The sequence below is a fragment of the Rhinoraja longicauda genome, chromosome 9 (assembly GCF_053455715.1).
Source record: "Rhinoraja longicauda isolate Sanriku21f chromosome 9, sRhiLon1.1, whole genome shotgun sequence".
Taxonomy (NCBI): domain Eukaryota; kingdom Metazoa; phylum Chordata; class Chondrichthyes; order Rajiformes; family Arhynchobatidae; genus Rhinoraja; species Rhinoraja longicauda.
In genome coordinates this window covers 983771-1010175 of record NC_135961.1, presented here as the reverse complement: position 1 = coordinate 1010175, position 26405 = coordinate 983771, and the positions used below count along the sequence as shown (strand labels likewise).

Sequence of the window (26405 nt, the reverse complement as noted above, 5' to 3'; positions counted from 1 at the left end):
GCCTGCCTTCTCCCCATATTCCTTGATTCCACTAGCCCCTAGAGCTCTATCTAACTCTCTTTTAAATCCATCCAGTGAATTGGCCTCCACTGCCCTCTGTGGCAGAGAATTCCACAAATTCACAACTCTCTGGATGAAAAAGTTTCTTCTCGCCCCAGTTTTAAATGGCCTCCCCTTTATTCTTAGACTGTGGCCCCCGGTTCTGGACTCCCCCAACATTGGTAACATTTTTCCTACATCTAGCTTGTCCAGTCCTTCTATAATTTTATATGTCTCTATAAGTTCCCCTCTCATCCTTCTAAACTCCAGTGAATACAAGCCCAGTCTTTCCAATCTTTTCTCATATGACAGTCCCGCCATCCCGGGGATTAACCTGGTGCACTGCCTCAATAGCAAGGATGTCCTTCCTCAAATTAGGAGACCAAAACTGCACACAATACTCCAGATGTGGTCTCACCAGGGCCCTGTACAACTGCAGAAGGACCTCTTTACTCCAATACTGAAATGTTTAGGAGTAAAGAGGTCCTGTACTGCACTTCTCTCTGTGCTACTGTAGGGCTACTGGAGATTACAGAGATAGGCAAGTTCTAGAGGCATATGGGTCAAACAATGGCAAGTGGGACAAGCTTAAAAGGGACATTTTGGTTGGTATGGACAGGTCAGGCCAAAGGGCTTGTTTCCATGCCGAATGACTATGAGATATGGCAGAGATCGGCGATGCAAGAATTTGAACCATTAAGTTGAGATATTCAAGTCTGGAGGTTAATATAGAACATGTGAAAAAAATAATTATGTGGGATGCAGAGAAATTCAGAAGAAGCTGCAGTGCCCTCCAGCATTTGTGTCACATCAGTCCGAAGAAGGGTCTCGACCCGAAACGTCACCCATTCCTTCTCTCCAGAGATGCTGCCTGACCCGCTGAATTACTCCAGCATTTTGTGTCTACCCTCGGTTTAAACCAGCATCTGCAGTTGTTTTTCTGACACATTGTGCCCTCCAGAATGTTTGGGACAAAGACCCTTCATTTATTTATTTGTCTCTGTACTCCACAATTTGAGATTTGTAATAGAAAAAATCACATGTGGGAACTACGTATAAACACTGCTGTAATTTCTACATGGTGAAAGCAAAATGTATAAAAATGGCCTTTATTAAAATTTGACAATGTGCACTTTAACCACATGCGATTTTCTCTATTACAAATCTCAAATTGTGGAGTACAGAGGCAAATAAATAAATGATGGGTCTTTGTCCCAAACATTATGGAGGGCACTGTAGAGAAGTAGAAACAATTACGACTTTTCAAAGGAAGTTAGTCAGATATAGGAAGTGTTTGGGAAGGAACAGCGGATGCTGCTTTAAACCGAAGATAGACACAAAATGCTGGAGTAACTCAACGAGGCAGACAGTATCTCTGCACAGAAGGAACGGGTGATGTTTCAGGTTGAGACCCTTCTTCAGACTGAGAGTCAGGGGAAAGGGAAACGAGAGATATAGATATAGAACAAATTCATGTAAGATATGCAAAAAAGTAACGATGATAAAGGAAACAGGCCATTGTTAGCTGTTTACTAGGTGAGAACGAGAAGCTGGAGTGACTTGGGTGGGGGAAGGACGGAGAGAGAGGGAGTGCAGGGGTTACTTGAAGTTAGAGAAATCAAATTCTATGTCTATGTCTGTCTAAATTCATACCACTGGGCTGTCAGCTGTCCAAGTGAAATATGAGGTGCTGTTCCTCCAATTTGCATTTGGCCTCAATCTGACAATGGAGGAGGCCCAGGACAGAAAGGTCAGTGTGGGAATGGGTGGGGGAATTAAAGTGTTTGGCAACCGGAAGATCAGGTAGGTCCAGACGGACTGACCGGTGGTGTTCAGTGAAATGATTGCCCAGTCTATGTTTGGTCTCGCCGATGTATTTGGTCTTGCCGATGGTCATGCCACCTCTAGAACAATGGATACAGCAGAGGAGGTTGGAGGAGGTGCAAGTGAACCACTGCCTCACCTGAAAGGACTGGTCAGTCGAGGGGGGAGGTACAGGGACAGGTGTTGCATCTCCTGCGGTTGCAGGGGAAGGTACCTGGGGAGGGGGTGGTTTGAGTGGGAAGGGACGAGTGGACCAGGGAGTTGCGGAGGGAACGGTCTCTGCGGAAAGCAGAAAGCGATGGAGATGGGAAGATGTGGGCAGTAGTGGGATCCCGTTGGAGGTGGTGAAAATGTTGGAGGATTATGTGCTGTATACGACGGCTGATGGGGTGGAAGGTGAGGACAAGTTGGTCCCTGTTACGAATGGGGGAGGGGGAGCAAGAGCGGAGCTGCGGGATACCGAGGAGACACGAGTGAGGGCCTAATCTATGATGGGAGAGGGGAAGCCCCGTTCCCTAAAGAATGAGGATATTTTGGATGTCCTGGTATGGAACACCTCATCTTGGGTGCAGATGCAGCGTAGACAGAGGAATTGGAAGCAGGGAATAGTCTTTGCAAATGTTTGGGGGGATATGGGCCAAATACAGCAAATGGGACTAACCTAGAATGCCAACTTGGTGGGCTGAAGGGCCTGTTCCTGTAGTTTTTGGTTTTGGTATATGTCAAATGTACTGTGGGGCAGTGAAAAGCTTTGTGTTGCTCTCTATCAAAACTGTGACTCTATATATAAACCTTTCCTCTATGACTCCAAGTGGAACAGGTCTGATGGGACAGCTCTGTAGAGAACTGGCGTGGGCCTGATGTGTCAGGATATGCAAGTCAATTAGAGCAGATGAACTGGATACAGGTTGACAATGGATCGGAGCAGCCAAATTCAGCATGTGCTCAGGTTTCTGAATGGTGATCCCAGAGTGTGCATTAAGATGATTCAGTCTGCTCTGAGACCATGAGGGGTTCAGCAGCAGATCAGCTGAACAAGGACAGAGAAGGGAAGACTCCTACAGCTGCTAATGGGGAGAATCTGAAAAGATGTTACACTGAGAATTCTTCATTCCCAGTATTTAGTTTCTTCCTTTTCACACCACACGTTTAACAGTAAAGGGAACAAATAGATTCGAAACAAAGCCACAAAGTGCTAGAATAACTCAGCGGGTCAGGCAGCATCTGTGGAGAACATGGATAGGTGACGTTTCACAGAGTGCTGGAGTAACTCAGCGGGTCAGGCAGCATCTGTGGAGAACATGGATAGGTGACGTTTCACAGAGTGCCGGAGTAACTCAGTGGGTCAAGTCAAGTCAAGTCAAATCAAATTTATTTGTCACATACACATACACGATGTGCAGTGAAATGAAAGTGGCAATGCCTGCGGGTTGTGCACAAAAAGAATTACAGTTACAGCATATAAATAAAGTTAATAAGTTACTATTATTGTCGACAAAAATTTAGTCTCTGGGGTTATAAAAGTTGACAGTCCTGATGGCCTGTGGGAAGAAGCTCCGTCTCATCCTCTCCGTTTTCACAGCGTGACAGCGGAGGCGTTTGCCTGATCGTAGCATCTGGAACAGTCCGTTACTGGGGTGGCAGGGGTCCCTCATGATCTAGCTTGCTCTGGATCTGCACCTCCTGATGTATAGGTCCTGCAGGGGGATGAGTGTAGTTCCCATGGTGCGTTCTGCCGAACGCACTACTCTCTGCAGGACCATCCTGTCCTGGGCAGAGCTGTTCCCAAACCAGACTGTAATGTTGCCGGACAGGATACTCTCTACAGCCCCAGAGTAGAAGCAATGAAGGATCCTCTGAGACACTCTGAATTTCCTCAGTTGTCTAAGGTGGTAAAGGCGCTGCTTAGCCTTACCCACCAGTGCGGCAATGTGCGTTGCCCACGTCAGATCCTCTGCGATGCGGACTCCCAAGTATTTGAAACTGCTCACCCTATCCACAATAGACCCATTTATCTCCAGTGGCATGTACGTCCTTGGATGTTTAGCCCTTCTGAAGTCCACAATCAGCTCCTTTGTTTTAGTGACATTCAAGAGGAGGCTATTGTCCTGACACCAGAGTGCCAGATCAGCCACCTCCTCCCGGTAGGGTAGGGTAGGCCTTCTCATCGTTGTTGGAGATCCGGCCCACCACCACAGTGTCATCAGCAAACTTGATGATGGAGTTTGAGCTGAACCTGGCCCCACAGTCATGTGTGTACAGGGAGTACAGTAGGGGGCTAAGGACGCAGCCCTGGGGGGATCCTATGTTCAGGGTGAGGGAGCTAGATGTGTGTTCCCCCATCCTGACCACTTGGGGCCTGGCAGTGAGAAAGTCCAGGACCCAGGCACACAGAGGGGTGCTAAGCCCCAGTTCCAGCAGCTTCTCAACCAGTCTGCTGGGGACTATTGTGTTGAATGCTGAACTAAAGTCAATGAACAGCATCCTCACATAGCCCCCCTGGCTGTCCAGATGAGAGAGAGCGGTGTGTAGAACCTGGGAGACCGCATCATCCGTGGACCTGTTCGGACGGTATGCGAACTGTAGTGGGTCCATGTTGCGAGGAAGGAGGCAGCATCTGTGGAGAACATGGATAGGTGACGTTTCAAGGTGGGGACTTGTGTGAAGGAGGGTCCTGACCCAAAACGTCACCAATCCACAGAGACGCTGTCTGACCTGCTGAGTTACTCCAGCACTTTATGTCTTTTTATGTAAACCAGTATTTGCAGTTCCTCGTTTCTAAAAAAATTCCAAATCCACTTTAAAGTCAACAGATATTAAATGTAGGCTGAGATGATCACTTCTGTTTTCAGAACAACTTGTTCATTTATGAATAGTCTTTGGCTTATTAATTGTGCCAGTTCCAGTGACCTTTAGTACACTTCTGCTTGTTCTCCCGCCCCCACTCCTTGGTGATGTCCACATCCTGTTGGTGCTTGTTCAGTCAGCTGCTCAGCACGAGAGCTTGTGCAAAGCAAGGCAACACTTTATTCCTGCTGATTGACCTGGAATAAATTGTGACCTTCAGCTGTGATCACAGACATACCTTCTCGTGCATTTATTCACAAAATGCTGGAGTAACTCAGCAGGTCAGGCAGCATCTCAGGAGAGAAGGAATGGGTGACGTTTCGGGTCGAGACCCTTCTTCAGACTGTTGCCTCATTAGGAGTTTGTTACATGAAGTAATTAGCCAAACTTTGCAGGCTTGGTTCAGGTTTATTATTGTCACGTGTGCCGAGGTACAGTGAAAAGCAATCTAAACAGACAAGATACACCACACACAGACACAATCAGTTCAAACTCAAGTTCAGCAGATAGAGCAAAGGGTGCAGAATATACACCGATCAGCCAAAACATTATGACCACTGACACGAAGTGAATAACATTGATTATCTTGTTACAATGGCAAGGGGTGGGATATATTAGGCAGCAAGTGAACAGTCAGTTCTTGAAGTTGATGTGTTGGATGCAGGAGAAATGGGCAGGAGTAAAGACCTGAGCGACTTTGACAAGGGCCAAATTGTTATGGCCAGACGACTGGGTCAGAGCATCTCTGAAACGGCAAGGCTTGTGGGGTGCTCCCGGTCAGCAGTGGTGAGTACCTTCCCACAGTGGTCCGAGGAGGGACAAACCACAAACAGGATGTTGGGCGCCCAAGGCTCATCGATGCGCGAGGGCAACGAAGGCTATCCCGTCTGGTCCGAACCGACAGAAGGTCGACTGTGGCACAAGTCACAGAAAATGTTAATGGTGGTCACGGGAGAAATGTGTCACAATACACAGTGCATCGCACCCTGCTGCGTATGGGGCTGCACACGGAGGACCAACAGCACATTAGGCAGGTGGTCGTAATGTTTTGGCTGATCGGTGTATGTGCTACAGCATAGACAAAGTCCAATGTCCTCAGTGGTGTAGAGGTGAATCAGACTGTGTCATCAAACAAGTTTACTTTTTCCCAGAGTAGGGGAATCAAGAACCAGAGGACATAGGTTTAAGGTGAGAGGAGAAAGATTTAGAGCAAAGGGGAAGATACAGAGTGCACAAGATGGACATAAAATGCTGGAGTGACTCAGTGGGTCAGGCAGCATCACTACAGAGAAGGAATGGGTGATGTTTCGGGTGGAGTCCCATCTTCAGACCCCAAACGTCACCCAATCCTTCTCTCCAGAGATGCTGCCCATCCCGCTGAGTTACGCCAGCATTTTGTGTCTATCTTCGGTTTAACCCAGCATCTACAGTTCCTTGCTACACAGAGTGCACAATACAGATCTGGGCATCGTAGCGCACTAGTTCCACAGACATGTCACAGGGGATATCACAAAGCACTTTGCAGTCACGAGGTATAATCACTGCTCATGAAGGAAATGCAGAGCAAGATCCCACAAGCACAAGCAAGACCCCACAACCGATCCAGGCTGGACCGGTTTAGCTGCAGATTCAACATAGTCCAGGGCAGCACCAAAATGTCAGCCTGGATCTCGCTGGATATTCGCTGACTCTGCACTTTCTACACGCCAACAATGAACATGCTTCCCATAGATGGTCACAGGTTGTAAAGCACTTTGGAGTGTTGCATACAACCTAACCCTAACAGCACAGGAGAGGGCCCTTCTACCTCAATGTCCGGCCGAACACCAAGCCACGTCCACACATCTCCTGTCAACTTTGCCCCTCTCACCTTAAAGCTATGCCCTTTAGTTTAGTTTAGAGATACAGCGCGGAAACAGGCCCTTCGGCCCACCGGGTCCACGCCGACCAGCGATCCCCGCAAGCTAACACTATCCTACACCCACTAGGGACAATGTTTACATTTACCAAGCCATTTAACCGACAAACCTGCACGTCTTTGGAGTGTGGGAGGAAACCGAAGGTCTTGGAGAAAATCCACGAGGTCACGGGGAGAATGTACAAACTCCGTACAGACAGCACCCGTAGTGGGGATGGAACCCGGGTCTCCGGCACTAAATGCGCTAGAGGGCAGCAACTCTACCGCTGCAGCCCATCCTGGAAAAATGTTCTGACTGTCTACCCTATCTGTGCCTCTCATAATTTTATATACTAATTTTATAGTGTGTTATCATGCTGAGAAAGGTACTGTATAAATACGGTGATTGCACAATGAACCATCATGCAACCTAAAATGTTAAAACTGTGAAGAAGTTATAGCTAGAACTAAAGATAATTTAATTTAGAGACTCAGCGCGGAAACAGACCCTTTCGGCCCACTGAGTCCGCATCGACCAGCGATCTCCACACACTAACACTATCCTACAATCCATCCAGTTAATTGGCCTCCACTGCCTTCTGTGGCAGAGAATTCCACAATTTAAACAACTCTATGGGTGAAAAAGTTTCTTCTCACCACAGTTTCAAATGGCCTCCCCTTTATTCTTAGACTGTGGCCCCTGGTTCTGGACTCCTCCAACATTGGGAACATTCTTCCTGCATCCAGCTTGTCCAGTCCTTTTATAATTTTATACGTCTCTATAAAATCCCCTCTCATCCTTCTAAACTCCAGTGAATACACGCCCAGTCTGTCCAATCTTTCCTCATATGACAGTCCCGCCATCCCGGGGATTAACCTTGTGATCCTACGTTGCACGTCCTCAATAGCAAGGATGTCCTTCCTCAAATTAGGAGACCAAAACTGTACACAATACTCCAGGTGCGGTCTCACTAGGGCCCGGTACAACTGCAGAAGGACCTCTTTGCTCCTGTACTCAACTCCACTCGTTACGAAGGGCAACATGCCAGAGTATTTGTACCGATGTTGGTGGGTGATGTACACGTGGGAGGGAAGGAGTCGCAGAGGGTCAGTAGCAGCCGTGGTACCTGAGACGTTGAGTTGTCCTCCCGCAAACCAGGAGATGAAGCCTGTGGTGAAGTCGCAGTCGTGGACCCGCTGGAAGGGCCGGTCCCAGGTGAGTCTCTCCCTGGCCAGGGTCCCCCAGAAGCTGTCGGCGTTCTCCATGGAGTAGTGGAGCAGCTCGGCGTACGACCTGACCCCGGGGAAGCTGCGGGACTCGGGCATGAAGGAGCTGATGTGGAGGAGCGCTGGACCTGAGACGTGGAAGGGTCGGGCATGGCCACCACCTCGGGCAATGGGCAACCATGCCTCTGGGAGCAAGCATGGCCTGAGACCGGACCTCAGCAGCCTCCAGCACCCCGCCACAGTCACCATGCCCCCCCTCTCTACCCTCCTCTCCTCACCCTCCTTGTCAACACTGCCCGCCCGCCCGCCCGCCCTGGTGGAAGAGGAGGCGCCACGTCTCGACAACTGTCCAACCCCACAAGAGGAAACGTTGCAGCAGCAAAGGCCGGGCTACAGACACCCGGCACCGCTCCAGCAACTTGCAACATGACTGAGCTACTGAAATGTCAGAAGCAACAGCTCAATCTGTGGAGATCCATCCCCCCTCCCGGCCGGATCACAATGACTGACCTCACAAACACCTCCTGCAGCCCAGACTCTGGAGAGACACAGGCTACTACACAACAACAAGACACAGAGTGCCAGACCCTGGGGAGAGGGAGACACAGGCTACTACAGACAACAAGACACAGAGTGCCAGACCCTGGGGAGACACAGGCTACTACACAACAACAACAAGACACAGAGTGCCAGACCCTGGGGAGACACAGGCTACTACAGACAACAAGACACACAGTGCCAGACCCTGGGGAGACACAGGCTACTACACAACAACAAGACACAGAGTGCCAGACCCTGGGGAGAGGGAGACACAGGCTACTACACAACAACAACAAGACACAGAGTGCCAGACCCTGGGGAGAGGGGGACACAGGCTACTACAGACAACAACAAGACACAGAGTGCCAGACCCTGGGGAGACACAGGCTACTACAGACAACAACAAGACACAGAGTGCTGGAGGAACGCAGCGCCCCAGCCACTGGGCATCAATGAGGAGAAAGCAGGAGAACGGGGTTGAGAGGAAAGGATAGATCACTAGATAGACCACTGGATTTAGAAGGATGAGAGGGGATCTTATACAGACGTGTACAATTATAAAAGGACTGGACAAGGTAGATGCAGGAAACATGTTCCCAATGTTGGGGGAGTCCAGAACCAGGGGCCACAGTCTAAGAATAAAGGGGAGGCCATTTAAAACTGAGGTGAGAAGAAACTTTTTCACCCAGAGAGTTGTGAATTTGTGGAATTCTCTGCCACAGAGGGCAGTGGAGGCCAATTCACTGGATAGATTTAGGCGATTTTAAGGTGACTGCCAGTGACTAGGCTGTCGCCGACAGTTCGCCGGGGTGTCGCGGCCATGATCGTGAGGAGTCTTCCAAAGATCGTAGTGGATCTCGGCGCGTCGCTGAGAAATCATCCAGGTGGAAATCTCTCGGCGACAGCTGGCTTGTCGCCAGGTATCGTTGCTTATTGCGGGCGCTGTCGCATGCTGTCTCCAGGTTTGATATGCTCTTAAATGCATTTAGAAGCACATTATATTAAAATGAGTAGTCATTTCAAAATACCATAAAATTCTTGTGTTTAACCAATTTATTTACCGTCAGGACATTTGACAGGTAGATTGGAGGCGACAGTTTGACGGTCAGGTAAACGTGGGAATTTTCACGATGTTTATGGCCATCAGCAATTACATTTAAAGTGGGCTCCCAACCCAGATACGCAACCCAGAAACCAGATATGCATCTCCCGTACATTTTCAAAAAATGCCCACACACTTTTCACAAAAATCCACTTAACCACTTTTAATTTTTTTAAATACAGCTATTAAGTAAACTGGAAGTAAATCCGGTTTATTCCTTGTTCCAGTGAAGCTTGGTTTTTAAGTAACCCTTACAAGATGTTATAGTTCAGAACTCTCAAGTACTTACCAACTTGTCAGTGATTTCAGCGAAAACCAGGACGCCGGAGAAGCATTGACAGTGTGGGAATTTTCGCGATGTTAGCTCTAGGGGCTAGTGGAATCAAGGGATATGGGGAGAAGGCAGGCACGGGTTACAGATTGTGGATGATCAGCCATGATCACAATGAATGGTGGTGCTGGCTCGAAGGGCCAAATGGCCTCCTTCTATGTTTCTATGTTTAACCATGATTGAATGGCACAGTAGGCTTCAAGAGAGAGTGTTTTATTGTCATATGGCCCAGATAGAATGATGAAATTCTTACTTGCAGCAGCACAACAGAAAATGGAAACATGGGTCGGAAGGAACTGCAGATGTTGGTTTAAATCGAAGATAGACACAAAATGCTGGAGTAACTCTGTGGGACAGGCAGCATCTCTGGAGAGACCCTTCTACAGACTGATCATGTAATATATTTTCAAATGTGTAAACATTGTACAGTGTAAACAATATAATAAACGAGAGAGATAAAAAGTTCAGTGTGTATATAAACACATACAATACACATATTAGATATATATCTATATACTAAAACTCTCGTTTGTTTCTTTGTTTGTTCCTGAACTACAGCCAAAACAGTGCACGATAGTGCGACAATGACCTTACTCACCGACGTCCCTTTGGTGCTAATGGAAGAAGATTCATTGAAATCCGTGTTACATACAATAACCAATAAATAATACTAGGTAGCCATAGAGACACAAGGAACTGCAGATTTCAGGTTTACAAAAAAAAAGACACAGTGCTGGAGTAACTCAGCGAGTCAGGCAGCATCTGTGGAGAACATGGATAGGTGACGTTTCACAGAGTGCTGGAGTAACTCAGCGGGTCAGGCAGCATCTGTGGAGAACATGGATAGGTGACGTTTCACAGAGTGCTGGAGTAACTCAGCGGGTCAGGCACCATCTCTGGAGAACATGGATAGGTGACCTCCCCACCATCAAAGGCATCTACAGGAGGCACCTGCCTCAGAAAGGCAGCCAGCATCATCAGAGACCCACACCACCCTGGCCCCTCTCTCATCAGAGACCCACACCACCCTGGCCTCGCACTCATTTTACTCCTGCCTTCGGGAAGAAGGTACATGAGCCTGAAAACTGTATGACCTGGTACAAGAACAGGTTCTTCCAAACTATCATCAGGCTATTGAACACTACGAAATCTAGCTACACCACATACTTCCCTGGGAGTAGGGTTGCCAACTTTCTCACTCCCAAATAAGCGACAAGGTGACGTCACCGCCCCGCGCCCCACGTGACCTCATCCAGCCAGCGGCCACACGCTCCCACTCCACCAATGGCGGCCACCCAGGCCGGGCGGTTGGGTTGCTACGCAACCTCCATTAGGCAGTGCCTGGGCCTCCGCGCCTACACCATCTGGACCTACACTGTCCATGCCTACACTGTCCGGGCCTACACTGTCCGGGCCTACACTCTCCGGGCCTACAGGGTCCGGGTCTACAGGGTCCGGGTCTATACTGTCCAGGTCTACAGTGTCCAGGCCTACACTGTTCAGGCCTACAGCGTCTGCACCTACAGCGTCCGGGCCTACAGGGTCCGCGCCTACACTGTCCGGGCCTACAGGGTCCGGGCCTATACTGTCCGGGCCTACAGGGTCCGGGCCTATACTGTCCGGGTCTACAGTGTCCGGGCCTATACTGTCCAGGCCTACAGCGTCCGCATCTACAGCGTCCGGGCCTACACCATCCGGACCTACAGCGTCCGGGCCTACAGCGTCCGGGCCTACAGCGTCCGGGCCTACTATGGGACAAGAGCGGTCCTGTACGGGACAAACCAATTTAGCCCAATGTACAGGATGTCCGGGCCTATACGGGGCATTTGACAACCCTGGCTGGGGGTCATGGAGATGGCAAAGCCTGATCTGGGAGCCCGGAATCAGGATAACAGGGCTGTGCTGGGGAGGAGAAGCAGTGCCCTCTAGTGCTCAACAACTGGTTACTTATTTCAATCCTTGGTGTTTCCGCTACATCGTTTTAAAACATTGATGTTTTTTCCGCTGTGATGGAAAAATCAAATACCAGAGGGCATAGGTTTAAGGTCAGAGGGGCAACATTTAAAGCAGATGTGTGGGGATTATGTTTTACACAGAGGGTGGTGTGGGCCTGGTACACACTGCCAGGGGTGGTGATGGAGGCAGATATGATCTATGAGGCATTTGGACAGTCACATGGATATGCAGGGAATATGGATCATGTGCAGGCAGATAAGAGTTTAGTTTAGTTTAGTTTAGTTTAGAGATACAGCGCAGAAACAGGCCCTTCGGTCCACTGCGTCCGCGCCGACCAGCGATCCCCGCACACTAACACTATCCTACACGCACTAGGGACAATTTTTACATTTACCAAGCCAATTAACCTACAAACCTGCACGTCTTTGGAGTGTGGGAGGAAACCGAAGATCTCGGAGAAAACCCACGCAGGACACGGGGAGAACGTACAAACTCCGTACAGACAGCACCCGTAGTGGGGATGGAACCCGGGTCTCCGGCGCTGCAAGCGCTGTAAGGCAGCAACTCTACCACCGCGCCAAGTTGATCTTGGATAATGGGTCAGCACAGAAATTGTGGGCCGAAGGGCCTTTTCTTGTGCTGTACTGTGCTATGTTCTATGTCATCTGTCCAGAAGAGTCAGGAAGTCATGCTGCAACTTTATAGGGCTTTGGTTAGGCTGCATTTGGGCTGTGACATACGGTTCTGGTCGCCACATTGCAGGGAGGATGTGGAGGCTTTAGAAAGGGTGCAGAGGAGGTTTACCCAAATGATACCTGGATTAGAGGGCATTAGCTACCGGGAGAGTTGGACAGACTGCGATTGTTTTCTCTGGATCACTGGATGTTACTGTGCTGTATTGTTCTATGTTCCATGAAGAGTAACGTCTTTGCACCATGTAAACAATCCATGTAAGATTAACAAATGAGCGGACATACAATTGAGTATAAAACAAGGTACGAGAGAAACAACGGGTCAGACAGCATCTGTGAAGGGAATAGAGAGACAATGTTTCTGGTCAAGACCCTTCTTCAAGATTCAAGATTCAATTTATTGTCACATGTACCATTAAGGTGCAGTGAAATGTGAGTGACCATACAGCCATACTAAGTGAAAAGCAACAAGACACACAGCCACATAAAGTAAAATGTAACATGAACATCCACCACAGCGGATTCCACATTCCTCACTGTGATGGAAGGTAATAAAGTTCAACCATCTTCCTCTTTGTTCACCAGCGGTCAGGGCTGTTGAACCGTCCGCAGTCGCCGCTGCCGACTGTCCGAGGCCCTAGCGTCGGGGCGATCGAAACTCCCCGCGTCGGGACGGTTGTAACTCTCCGCGGCACGGAGCTCCCGAGTCGGCCTCTTCTCACCAGAGACCGCCGGCTTCACGGTGTTAAAGTCCACAGGCCCAGCTGTTGGAGCTCTCCAGAGTCGACCCTTGGCAAAAGATCGCAACTCCACGATGTTAAAGTCCGCGCCGTGCCCGCGGCATGAAGCGCCGGGCCGGTCTCCAGGAAAGACCGCCAACTCCTCGATGTTAGGCCGCAGTGGGGACGGAGATACGATACGGAGAAACATCACATCTCCATCGTGGTAAGAGATTGAAAAAAAGTTTCCCCCAACTCCCTCCGCCCCCCCCCCCCCCCCCACCCCCCACATAAAACAAACCAAGGAACACTGAAACACACTTTAACACACATTGAAAATAACAAAAAAAAAGTAGAGAGGACAGACGGACTGTTGGCGAGGCGGCCAGTGTGGTGGCGCCACCCGGTGGACATCAAACTGATCTCCCCTCCACAGCATCCAACTGTATAGTTCCCCATACTGTCAATGCCCAACTCCTTCACAAAATATTCCAGCTGGACTGCCCTGGCAGACCCGTTGTTTACACCTGCTCCTGGCCCACAGAACTCTTCCCCAAATACCTCCATTCTACCTTGTCCCTCTTATCCAGCCCCTTATGACCAACATCCAAGACACCTCACGGACTCTTCCACAATTCAATAAAATCAGTCTGTACAAGCGTCCCGTCATGAAAAGTCCTCTGTCTAATCTCTCCACAGATGCGATGCGATTCGATAGAACTGTATTTATCCCAGGAGGGAAATTGGTCTGCCAACAGTCATAAAACACAAGATACATGAAACATGAGATTAAAGGTGATGCACTTTGGCAGAAATAACTTGGAGAGGGAGTACACCATGAATGGAAGGACCCTAGGGAAGACAGGGGTACAGAGGGACCTTGGAGTACAGGTACACAAGTCCTTGAAGGCAGCAGGACAGGTGGACAGGGTGGTCAAAAAGGCATATGGGTTACTGGCCTTCATTAGCCGGGGCATCGAATATAAAAGTAGGGGGGTAATGATGGAATTGTACAGAACACTGGTGAGGCCGCAGCTGGAGTATTGTGTACAGTTCTGGTCACCACATTATAGAAAGGATGTGATGGCTTTGGAGAGGGTGCAGAGGAGATTCACCAGGATGCTGCCAGGGATGAAGGGCCTCGGCTATGAGGAGAGACTGAGCAGACTGGGGTTGTTTTCCCTGGAGCAGAGAAGGCTGAGAGGGGACATGATCGAGGTGTACAAGATCATGAGGGGCATAGATAAGGTAGATGGCAGGGAACTTCTTCCACTGGTGGAAGGTTCAACAACGAGGGGACATAGATACAGGGTAAGGGGAGGGAGGTTTCGGGGGGATGTGAGAAAGAACTTTTTCACCCAGAGGGTGGTTGGAGTCTGGAACTCACTGCCTGGGGTGGTGGTGGAGGCGGGAACACTCACAACATTTAAGAGGCATTTGGATGGGCACTTGAAATGCTACAACATTCAGGGCTACGGTCCAAATGCGGGAAAATGGGATTAAAATTAGACTGTGTTTGGTAACGGGCGGCACGGACACGATGGGCCGAAGGGCCTTTTTCTGTGCTGTAGGACTCTATGAAAGTGACCAGTGGAAAGGATTGGGGATGTGCAAAGATTGGGGCTTGGGTCGGCCCGCTGCGGACCTTTCACCGTCCAGCGCGGCCTGGAACAACGGGATTTTCCACCGCCCGGTGGCGGCTTCACTGTCGGGAGCCCCGACCGCCCGACGTGGCAATTTCGACTGCCTGACCATGGGAGAAGACGGCAGGGGAAGAGAGAAGACCTTCTGGCCTTCCATCGCAGTGAGGAGGTGACTGGAGGAGATTTAGATTTAGATTTAGAGATACAGCGCGGAAATAGGCCCTTCGGCCCACCGAGTCCGTGCCGCCCAGCGATCCCCGCACACTAACACTATCCTACACACACTAGGGACAATGTTTACATTTACCAAGCCAATTAACCTACAAACCTGTACGTCTTTGGAGTGTGGGAGGAAACCGAAGATCTCGGAGAAAACCCACGCAGGTTACGGGGAGAACGTACAAACTCTGTACAGACGTCGCCCATGGTCAGGATCGAACCCGAGTCTCCGGCGCTGAATTCGCTGTAAAGCAGAAACTTTACCGCTGCGCCACCGTGCCGCCAGAGACTCACTGTGATGGATGTTTTTTGTTGTATGTTGGTTTTTGTGATTGTGTGTTTTATTGGTTTCTTTCTATTGCCTCTCATTGTTGACTGTGGGTAACGTAATTTCGTCCAAAAACATGTTTCTGGATGACAATAAAAGTGTTTTATACTTTATACTTTATAGATTGAGGAGGGGGTCAGTCTCAGCCTCAGTCTCAGTCTCCCCGTGACAGAAGGGGGAGGAGTTGTACAGTTTGATAGCCACAGGGTAGAAGGATCTCCTGTGACGTTCTGTGCTGCATCTTGGTGGGACCAGTCTGTTACTGAAGGTACTCCTCAGGAGTGGAGCCTTCTCAAAAGGTACAGCCGGCTCTGTCCCTTCTTGTACAGTGCCCAGCGTTCCTGGACCAGTCCAGTTTACTGTCCAGGTACACTCCCAGGTATTTGTACTCCCTGGGAAACAGATGCTACCTGACCCACCGAGTTCCTCCAGCACTTTGTGTTTTGCTGAAGATTCCAGCGCCTGCAGTTTCATGTGTAACTGAGATATGGTTAACTTCCTTTCAAGTGTCTCTTGCACCTGATTTAACATAGAAAATAGGTGCAGGAGGAGGCCATTCGGCCCTTTGAGCCAGCACCGCCATTCACTGTGATCATGGCTGATCATCCACAATCAGTACCCCGTTCCTTCCTTCTCCCCTTATCCCTTGACTCCATTAGCCCTAAGAGCTAAAGCTAACTCTCTCTTGAAAACATTAACTGTTCGCATCTGATGGGGTTTCCAGGAAGCCTCGGGTATCAGAAGCCAAGCCCATTGTCAGTGTCGAAGATAGACACAAAAAGCTGGAGTAACTCAGCGGGTCAGACATTATCTCTGGAGAAAAGGAATTGGCGACGTTTCGGGTCAAGACCCTTTTCCATCTTTTTTGTTCTATAGAACGTTTTTGGTCTGAAGAAGAGTCTCGACTAGAAAGGTCACCTATTTATCCTGCAACAGATGATGGTAAATCCCCTGTTTGAGATCCACTGTGGTGGTCTTTGGTAACATCACAACCAGGTTCACAGAGTCTACAGCAGAGAAACATCCTGCAATTCCATCTAGTTTCAGTAAATGAACAGACGAGTAGGATTTCTGTCTGACCTTGCAACGTAGAAGATTCAAGATTCAAGATCAATTTATTGTCACATGTACCATTTCATGTGCAGTGAAATGTAAGTTACCATACAGCCATACTAAGTGAAAAGCAACAAGACACACAGCCACATAAAATAAAATTTAACATGAACATCCACCCCAGCGGATTCCACATTCCTCACTGTGATGGAAGGTAATAAAGTTCAACCATCTTCCTCTTTGTTCACCCGCGGTCGGGGCTGTTGAACCGTCCACAGTCGCCGCTGCCGACTGTCCGAGGCCCTCACGTCGGGATGATCGAAACTCCCCGCGTCGGGACGGTTGAAACTCTCCGCGGCACGGAGCTCCCGAGTCAACCTCTTCTCACCAGAGACGGCGGTCTTCACGGTGTTAAAGTCCACAGGCCCCGCAGTTGGAGCTCTCCAGAGTCGATCCCTGGCAAAGGATCGCAGCTCCACGATGTTAAAGTCCGCGCCGTGCCCGCGGCATGAAGCGCCGGGCCGGTCTCCAGGAAAGGCTGCCAACAAGATGTTGTATGCTCCACCCTGGCCTATCACTATTCGGTATGTTTTAATGACATCGCCCCTCCAAATGTAATGAGTTTTGATGGTTATTTTTATACTGGTAGGATAATCAGTAACCAGAGGACACAGATTTAGGATAATAGAGAGATGAGAATGTTTATTTACTTACTGTGCGTGGCATTCTGTCTGAAGAAAGGACTTGACCCAAAACATCGTCTGGCCTCCCATCCTGCTGGTGTATCTTGGTCCCTGTTTCAGTAATTGCCTGTGCCTAGCACCCATTACTCACACTATCCCAGCCCTCTAACCCCTTCCCCTGTATCCTTTCGCCTGTATCCTTTTCTCTGGTTTCACATTCACGCCTCTCCTCCACATAGCCTTTTGTATTAGGTCATAAGGTCATAAGTGATAGGAGTAGAATTAGGCCATTCGGCCCATCAAGTCTACTCCGCCATTCAATCATGGCTGATCTATCTCTCCCTCCTAACCCCATTCTCCTGCCTTCTCCTGACACCTGCTTTAGAACGATGCAAGCATTTGATCTATACAACTGCCTTATACAATTTTACCTTGAGTTCCCTTATTAAATCTGGTTCATTGGACAACACCAAATCTAGAATTGCCTTTTCTCTGGTAGGCTCCATTACAAGCTGCTCTAAGAATCCATCTCGGAGGCACTCTACAAACTCCCTTTCTTGGGGTCCAGAACCAACATGATTTTCCCAGTCCACCTGCATATTGAAATCCCCCATCACCACAGTGGCATTATGATATGATATGATATGATATGATATGAGCTTTATTGTCATTCGGTACCGAGATACCGAACTAAATTACATTTCCAACAGTCACAGAACACAACAAAAAAGAAAAAACACAAGATACACGACCCCAACACAAACATCCATCACAGTGACTCCAAACACCCCCTCACTGTGATGGAAGGCAACAAAACTTCCACTCTCTTCCCCCCCACGCCCACGGACAGGCAGCTCGACCCCTCCCGAGGCGACCGACACGCACAGCCCCCGCAAGGGGATGGAAGGCCCCGCGGCCGAGCCGCACCGGGCACTGAACCGTCCCGTGGCTGAGCCGCGCCGGGCTGATGGAAGGCCCCGCGGCCGAGCCGGGCGATGGAAGGCCCTGCGGCCGAGCCGCGCCGGCGATGTTAAGTCCAGCGGCCGAGCTGGGCCGGGCGATGGAAGGCCCTGCGGCCGATGGAAGGCCCCGCGGCCGAGCCGCGCCCCGAGGAAGAGACCTAAAAAAAGAAAGGTTTCCCCCACCCCACCCCACCCCCCCCACACCCCCCACACACACACAGCCAAAAACAAAAACAAAAACCATGCCAAAACAAAAACAAAAACACATTACCTGTGTTACATGCCAGCTTCCACTCCTGCTGCAACTTACACCCTACATCCGGGCTACTGTTTGGGGGTCTGTAGATAACTCCCATTAGTGTCTTCTTATCTTTACAATTCCTCAACTCTATCCACAGTGACTCTACCTCGTCAGTCCCTATGTCACCCCTCGCAAGGGACTGAATTCCATCCCTCACCAGCAGAGCTACCCCACCTCCTCTGCCCACCTGCCTGTCCTTTCTATAGAATGTATAACCCTGAATATTAAGTTCCCAGGCCCGATCCTCCTGCAGCCACGTCTCTGTAATCCCCACAATGTCATATCTACCAACCTCTAACTGAGCCTCAAGCTCATCTACTTTACTTCTTATACTTCGCGCATTCATATACAATACTTTTAATTCCTTACTCATCTCACCTTTCACATCGATCCCTATTACACTTGGCCACACTCTCCTATCCCTTTGTGACCTTTCTTTCCTGTTAATTCTGGGGTCATTAACTATCCCTTTACTCTCTTTCCCTTTAACTCCATCCTTGACTATCCCATTTGACCCCCCCTCCCCCCCCCCACTATTTAGTGTAAACCCACCCGTGTAGCAGTGGCAAACCTGCCTGCCAGAATGCTGGTCCCCCACCTGTTAAGGTGTAATCCGTCCCTTTTTTTACAATTCCCCCTTACCCCAAAACAGATCCCAGTGGTCTACGAATCTAAATCCCTGCCCCCTGCACCAGCTCCTCAGCCACACATTCAGATCCCCTATCTCCCTGTTCCTGCCCTCACCAGCACGAGGAACTGGAAGTAAACCGGAGATAGAACCGGAGAACCGACTGGATCCTGGACTTCCTGCTGGAGCGACCGCAGGCAGTGAGAATGGGCCCGCACCTGTCCTCCACTATCACCCTGAGTACCGGCACACCACAGGGCTGTGTTCTGAGCCCCATGCTCTACTCCCTCTTCACACACGACTGTGTTCCTGCATTCGACACCAACACCATTGTCAAGTTTGCAGACGACACAACGGTGATCGGGCTTATCACCAACGGTGATGAAACAAAATACAGAGCGGAGGTGCAGAACCTGGCGGACTGGTGCTCTGATAACAACCTGCCCCTAAATACTACTAAGACCAAGGAGCTGATCATCAACTTCCGTAGGTCACACAACGGGGAATACGCCCCGATCTTTATCAACGGGGACAGTGTGGAGAGAGTGTCCAGCTTCAGGTTTCTGGGCACTCACATTTCGGAGGACCTAACATGGTCCAATAACACTGCTGCGCTGGTCAAGAAGGCACAGCAACGACTGTTCTACCTAAGAACACTGAAGAAGTCTGGTCTACCCCAACAGCTGCTGACGACATTCTACCGCTGCACCATAGAGAGCATCCTAACGCATGGCATCCCTGTGTGGTATCTCAGCTGCACGGAGGCAGAGAGGAAAGCTCTTCAGCAGGTAGTCCATAGAGCTCAGAGGACCATCGGAACACAGCTACCAGCCTTGGAGGGCATCTACAACACACGATGCCTCAGAAAAGCCGCCAGCATCCACAAAGACTCTTCACACCCCTGCAACAGTCTGTTCGAACTCCTTCCATCGGGCAGACGATACAAGGTCTTCTATGCCCGCACCTCCAGACTCAGGAACAGCTTCATCCCCAGGGCCATAGCTGCTATGAACCGGTCCTGCTGAGCCGGATGGTCACATCGCACAGTGAATCGGCACAGATCTACTTGCACTTTATTCTGTTTTAAAACTGTTACAATTTGTTTCATTGGGTTGTTTAAATTAATACTGACTAGCTAATTAATTTATTGCATCGTATGGGAGGCGCATTCCCAATCTCGTTGTACCCCTGTACAATGACAATGAAGATGTATTGTATTGTATTGTATTGTATTGATAACCACCCTGGAGGTCCTGCTTTTCAGCATTTTTCCGAGCTCTCTAATGTCACGCTGCAGAATATCCATCCCCTTCTTTCGGACGTCGTTTGTGCCGACATGCACTACCACTTCCGGCTGTTCACCTTTGCCGTTGAGGATTTCCTGCACTCTGTCCGACATCCTAGATCCTGGCACCAGGGAGGCAGCACACCATCCTCGAATCCCGCCTGTTGCCGCAGAAACCCCTGTCCGTACCTCTCACAATGGAGTCCCCTACTACCACGACTCTGCCTGACGTTGGCCTCTTTGGTTTTGGCTCAACAGTACGTTTTGTTTTGCAAACCAGTCTGCCGCTCAGTGTGGCAACGTCTTCTGCCCCGACAGCTTCCAGGTGGGTGAACCTGTTCTCAAGAGGTACAACACCCGGGGTCCCTTGCACTCCATGTTTCCTTCCTTTTCTCACCGTCACCCATCTTATCTCTTCCAGTACCTTCAGTGTAATAATCTCGCTGTAGGACTTGTCCAGGAATGTCTCGTTTCTTGGATGATCCTGAGGTCATCCAGTTGCCTCTCCAGTTCCCCAACACGGTCCTTCAGGAGCTGAACCTGGACACACTTACCACACTTGTAGCAGCCAGAGGCACCAGCAGTGTCCCTGACCTCCCACATCCTGCAGACATCACACTGAATCAGCTTGCCTGACATTTCCTTGTATCGTCTCACCCTCTCTAACTTTTGGTGTGGCCTCCTCCCTCAGCCTCCTCGCCGAAGACTCTCGAACCAAAGACTCGCACTTTTCTCGACAAGGCACTTCCCTTGACAAGACCGCTCTCCCAACAGGCTGCTCCTCGAGAGCAAGCTTTGCTTATATTAGCAGTTAAATTGCCTAATTGATTAATTTGCCAACTTACCAATTTGCTAAATGTGATTGCTCAGCGAATCCCCGCACACTTCAGCTGCCCTCCTCTGACCAACTTCAGTTGCCACCCCTACTCCTAACCCCATTTCTTCCATCATTGGCCTTTATCCACTGCGAATCAAAACACCACTCACCTGTATCCACCCATCACTTCTCCGACCCCCACCTCATTTCCACCTTTCTCTCCCTCTCCTAACCTGATCCATGACCCCCAGAGATATTGCCTGAGCCCCTGAGTTACTCCGGCACTTTGTGTTTTTTTGTAATCCAGCATCTCCAGTTCCTTGCGTCTGCTCTGTCTGCCCCCCTGAGTTCCTCTGGCAGTTTGTATTTTGCTGTATTATTCTGATTTTGTTTCAGTTCCCCACTGTCTTCCCAATATCCATACCATCAGGACCTGCATCAGTGGCTTTCCACATCCAATATCCATACCATCAGGACCTGCATCAGTGGCTTTCCACATCCAATTTAAAAACCATGCAATGAAAAGACAACATGCATACTCAAAATGGAAACTTTATTCTGCATTACACAATAATATCTAATACTTTTCAACACTTGCCAAAGGAAAATAGATTACATTTAAAATCTTATATATCTATACTGCAAAAGTGCTTTTTGAGAACACGACAGAACCAAGATTATTGGTCTAAAACTGCACCAGTTCCACAGATTTTAGTTTTATTTGCCACAGAATCATTTATATTTCCTACTTTTAAGAATGCTCATCCTGAGATATATTTCCAGCCATACGTTAATTGGAAATGATCATGGCTTACCAAACCTGCAGTGCTTGGTTCAGATGCAACGGGACATGAAAGTAAACAGTCTGGGCAAGTTATCACAAATGTACAAAACTGCACAGAGAGAAAAAAATATCAACTCGGACATTCTGAGCTTTCAATTCTCTATTTTATATGCTGGATTGTTTTCAAATCAGGTCTTCATACAATAGACAATAGACAATAGGTGCAGGAGGAGGCCATTCGGCCCTTCGAGCCTGTACGCACCGCCATTCAATGTGATCATGGCTGATCATTCTCAATCAGTACCCTGTTCCTGCCTTCTCCCCATACCCCCTGACTCCGCTATCCTTAAGAGATCTATCTAGCAAGCCAGTCAGGTTTATATTGGGTGATACAGGATCAATCAGTTACTAGCAAAAGACCTCAGCTTGCCTTGAAAGGCATGTCTTGTCATCCTACACCGATCAGCCCAAAATATTATGACCACTGATCGGGGAAGTGAATAACATTGATTATCTTGTTACAATGGCACCTGTCAAGGGGTGGGATATATTAGGTAGCAAGTGAAGTCAGTTCTTGAAGGTAGACACAAAATGCTGGAGTAACTCAGTGGGTCAGACAGCATCTCAGGAGAGAAGAAATGGGTGACGTTTCGGGTCTAGACCCTTCTTCAGATTGATGTCAGGGGAGGGGCCGGGACAAAGATAGGATGTAGTCGGAGACAGGAAGACAGTGGGAGAACTGGGAAGGGGGAGGGGATAGAGAGGGACAGAGGAACTATCTGAAGTTAGAGAAGTCAATGTTCATCCCGCTGGGGTGTAAAATGCCCAGGTGAAATATGAGGTGCTGTTCCACCAATTTCCGGTGGGCCTCAGTCTGATAATGGAGGAGGCCCATGACAGAAAGGTCATACTGGGAGGGGGAGTTAAAGTGCTCAGCCACCAGGAGATCAGGTTGGTTAAAGCGGACTGAGCGAAGGTGTTGAGCGAAACGATTGCCAAGCCTGCGTTTGGTCTCGCCGATGTAAAGAAGTTGACATCTAGAGCAGCGGATACAATAGATGAGGTTGGAGGAGGTGCAGGTGAACCTCTGCCTCACCTGGAAAGATTGTTTGGGACTTGGATGGAGTCGAGGGGGGAGGTAAAGGGACAGGTGTTGCATCTCGTGCGGTTGCAGGGGAAAGTGCCCGGGGATGGGGTGGTTTGGGTAGGAAGGGACGAGTGGACCAGGGTAGAAATGGGCAGGAGTAAAGACCTGAGCGACTTTGACAAGGGCCAAATTGTTATGGCCAGACGACTGGGTCAGAGCATCTCTGAAACGGCAAGGCTTGTGGGGTGCTCCCTGTCAGCAGTGGTGAGTACCTACCGACAGTGGTCCGAGGAGGGACAAACCACAAACTGGCAACAGACAGGGTGTTGGGCGCCCAAGGCTCATCGATGCGCGAGGGCAACGAAAGATATCCCGTCTGGTCCGAACCGACAGAAGGTCGACTGTGGCACAAGTCACAGAAAATGTTAATGGTGGTCACGGGAGGAATGTGTCACAATACACAGTGCATCGCACCCTGCTGCGTATGGGGCTGCACACGGAGGACCAACAGCATGTTAGGCAGGTGGGCATAATGTTTTGGCTCATCGGGTCATAATGTTTTGGGTGCCTGTGCCATCATGATCCTAGCATCTCCCTTCCCCATCGCACTCTGCAGTCTGCGTTGAGGATGCCCTTACTTGATTGATTAAGAAATGCAGCATGGAAACAGGCCCTTCGGCCCACTGTCCATGCCAATCATCGATCACACATTTACACTGGCATAGGAAGGAACTGCAGATGCTGCTTTACACCCAAGATAGACACAAAATGCTGGAGTAACTCAGCAGGACAGGCTGCATCTCTGGAGAGAAGGAATGGGTGACGTTTCGGGTCAAGACCTTTCTTCACTGGTTCTATGCTATCCCACTTTCTCATCCTCTCCCTACACACTAGGGGCAGTTTACAGAGGCCAATTAACCCACAAACCCGCACGTGCTTGGGATGTGGGAGGAAACCGGAGCACCCGGAGGAACCCCATGTGGTCACAGGGAGAACGTGCAAGCTCCACACAGACAGCACCCGTGGTCAGGATAGAACCTGGGTCTCTGGCGCTGTAAGGCAGTGGCTCTACCAACTGTGGAATTAAAGACTCTTTCACGAGACACAACCAGACCATTCAGCCATCATGTCTGTGCTGTCTCTTTATCTCACGGAAAACAGTATATCCATTTCAGTGACACATGGAACCCTGACATGTCATCAGTCTTCTCATTCTCAATCTGTGGCAGTGGCACCACACATATCCTGCAGGTTCTGCCAGTGTATACGCTTTCATTCATGTCTTTCTGTCCGGGGCACACCAGCCTCACATGCATCAGCTTGAAACAGAGTCACAGAGTCATGCAGCACAGCATTCAACAGGCCCTTCAGCCCAACTCATCCCTGCACACCAAGAAGCCCCATCTACACTCATCCCACCTGCCCACATTTGGACCTCATCCCTCTAAATCTTTCCTGTCCATGCATCTATCCAGGTGTCACTGAAAGTAAGCGTGCAGGTACAGCAGGCAGTGAAGAAAGCGAATGGCATGTTGGCCTTCAAAACAAGAGGATTTGAGTATAGGAGTAAAGAGGTCCTTCTGCAGTTGTACAGGGCCCTGGTGAGGCCACTCCTGGAGTATTGTGTGCAGTTTTGGTCTCTTAATTTGAGGAAGGACATCCTTGCTTTTGAGGCAGTGCAGCGTAGGATCACGAGGTTAATCCCTGGGATGGAGGGACTGTCGTACGAGGAAAGATTGAAAAGGCTGGGCTTGTATTCACTGGAGTTTAGAAGGATGAGAGGGGATCTATAGAGACGTATACAATTATGAATGGACTGGACAAGCTAGATGCAGAAAAAATGTTCCCAATGTTGGGGGAGTCCAGAACCAGGGGCCCCAGTCTAAGAATAAAGGGGAGACCATTTAAAACTGAGGTGAGAAGAACTTTTTCACCCAGAGAGTTGTGAATTTGTGGAATTCACGGCCACAGAAGGCAGTGGAGGCAAATTCACTGGATGAATTTAAAAGAGAGTTAGATAGAGCTCTAGGGGCTAGTGAAATCAAGGGATATGGGGAGAAGGCAGGCAGCGGTTACTGATTGTGGATAATCAGCCTTGATCACAATGAATGGCGGTGCTGGATCGAAGGGCCGAATGGCCTCCTCCTGCACCTATTTTCTGTGTTTCTATGTTTCTACCCACCACCGTCTGTGGAATATTTTGTCACTCAGCTTCCAATTAAATCTTTCCCCCTCACCTTAAACCTATGTCCTTTGGGTCTTGATTTCTCTCCTTTGGGTAAAAGATTATGTGCCTTCACCCTATCATGTTCTGTGCTGTGTGACTCTGTGACTCGAATCAGTCCGAACAAGAGTCCCAACCCGTAACGTCACCTGCCCATTCCCTCCACGGATGCTGCCTGACCTGCTGAGTTCTTCCAGCGCTCTGTCACCCGGTTGTCTACCCTTCTCTCCAACCACTGAAAATATCCCAAAGGACAAAACAATCTTAGGATTATTGCGCTGAACAAATCACGAACAGGTAACGCTGATCTAGAACATACACAGTAAAGTAAGTATCATATTCTTTGTTAAACAAACACTTTAACAAAAGTTTTACAATATATGCAATTTATCATTAATCACACAAATATTCACTCCATAACTGAACCTAAAGGGGATAACAGTCATAAATCTTATTAACAAAAATGCCTTAAAAAAAACCTTCAGTAAAGTGGCGGCACGGTGCCGCAGCGGTAGGGTTGCTGCCTTACAGCGAATGCAGCGCCGGAGACCCGGGTTCCATCCCCACTACGGGTGCTGTCTGTACGGAGTTTGTACGTTCTCCCCGTGACCTGAGTGGGTTTTCTCCGAGATCTTCGGTTTCCTCCCACACTCCAAAGACGTGCAGGTTTATAGGTTAATTGGCTTGGTAAATGTAAAAATTGTCCCTAGTGGGTGTAGGATAGTGTTAATGTGTGGGGATTGCTGGTCGGCGCGGACCCGGTGGGCTGAAGGGCCTGTTTAAAACAGACACAGCATGGAATGAGGCCATTCAGTCCACCGAGTCCATGCCGCCCATCGGTCACACTTGTCCCACTTTCTCATCCACCTGCACACCAAGGGACGATTGACAGAGGCCAATTAACCTACAAACCCGCACACCTTTGTGGGAGGACACGGGAGGAGACTGGAGCACCCGGAGGAAACCCACAAGGTCACGGGGAGAACGTGCAAACTCCACACAGACAGCACCCGAGGTTGGGATCGGACTCAGGTCTCTGGCGCTGTGAGGCAGCGGCTCTACCTGTTACTCCACTGTGCTGCCCTATCGTCCTGTCCAATGGATACCATCTGGTGTTTGAGTTTATTCTCATTCATGCAGCCTCCTACCCAGGATTATCTTCACCTTTACCAACTCTGTGCCTTTTATTTCCAAAAGGATATTGGTCACTTCCACTC

At 49.4% G+C, this 26405-nt stretch overlaps 2 protein-coding genes across 3 annotated transcripts in view; both read right to left on the bottom strand.

Annotated features, from left to right (window-relative positions):
• Window positions 1-8112, bottom strand: part of LOC144596431 (acetyl-coenzyme A synthetase 2-like, mitochondrial) — a 76115-nt gene extending 68003 nt beyond the window's left edge. For both annotated transcript variants that reach the window (XR_013547610.1, XM_078404665.1), the window contains exon 1: window positions 7735-8112. Coding sequence is in view for 1 of the 2 variants with exons in the window: in XM_078404665.1 (XP_078260791.1) it covers window positions 7735-8083 (349 nt within the window). In the remaining variant the exon portion in view is untranslated. The remainder of the gene's footprint in view (window positions 1-7734) is intronic.
• LOC144596430 (uncharacterized) overlaps window positions 1-12230 on the bottom strand; it is a 336471-nt gene extending 324241 nt beyond the window's left edge. Inside the window, exon 1 of the mRNA XM_078404664.1 lies at window positions 12179-12230. The gene's annotated coding sequence lies outside the window, so the exon portion shown is untranslated. The remainder of the gene's footprint in view (window positions 1-12178) is intronic.
• Between the last annotated feature and the right edge of the window lie 14175 nt (window positions 12231-26405).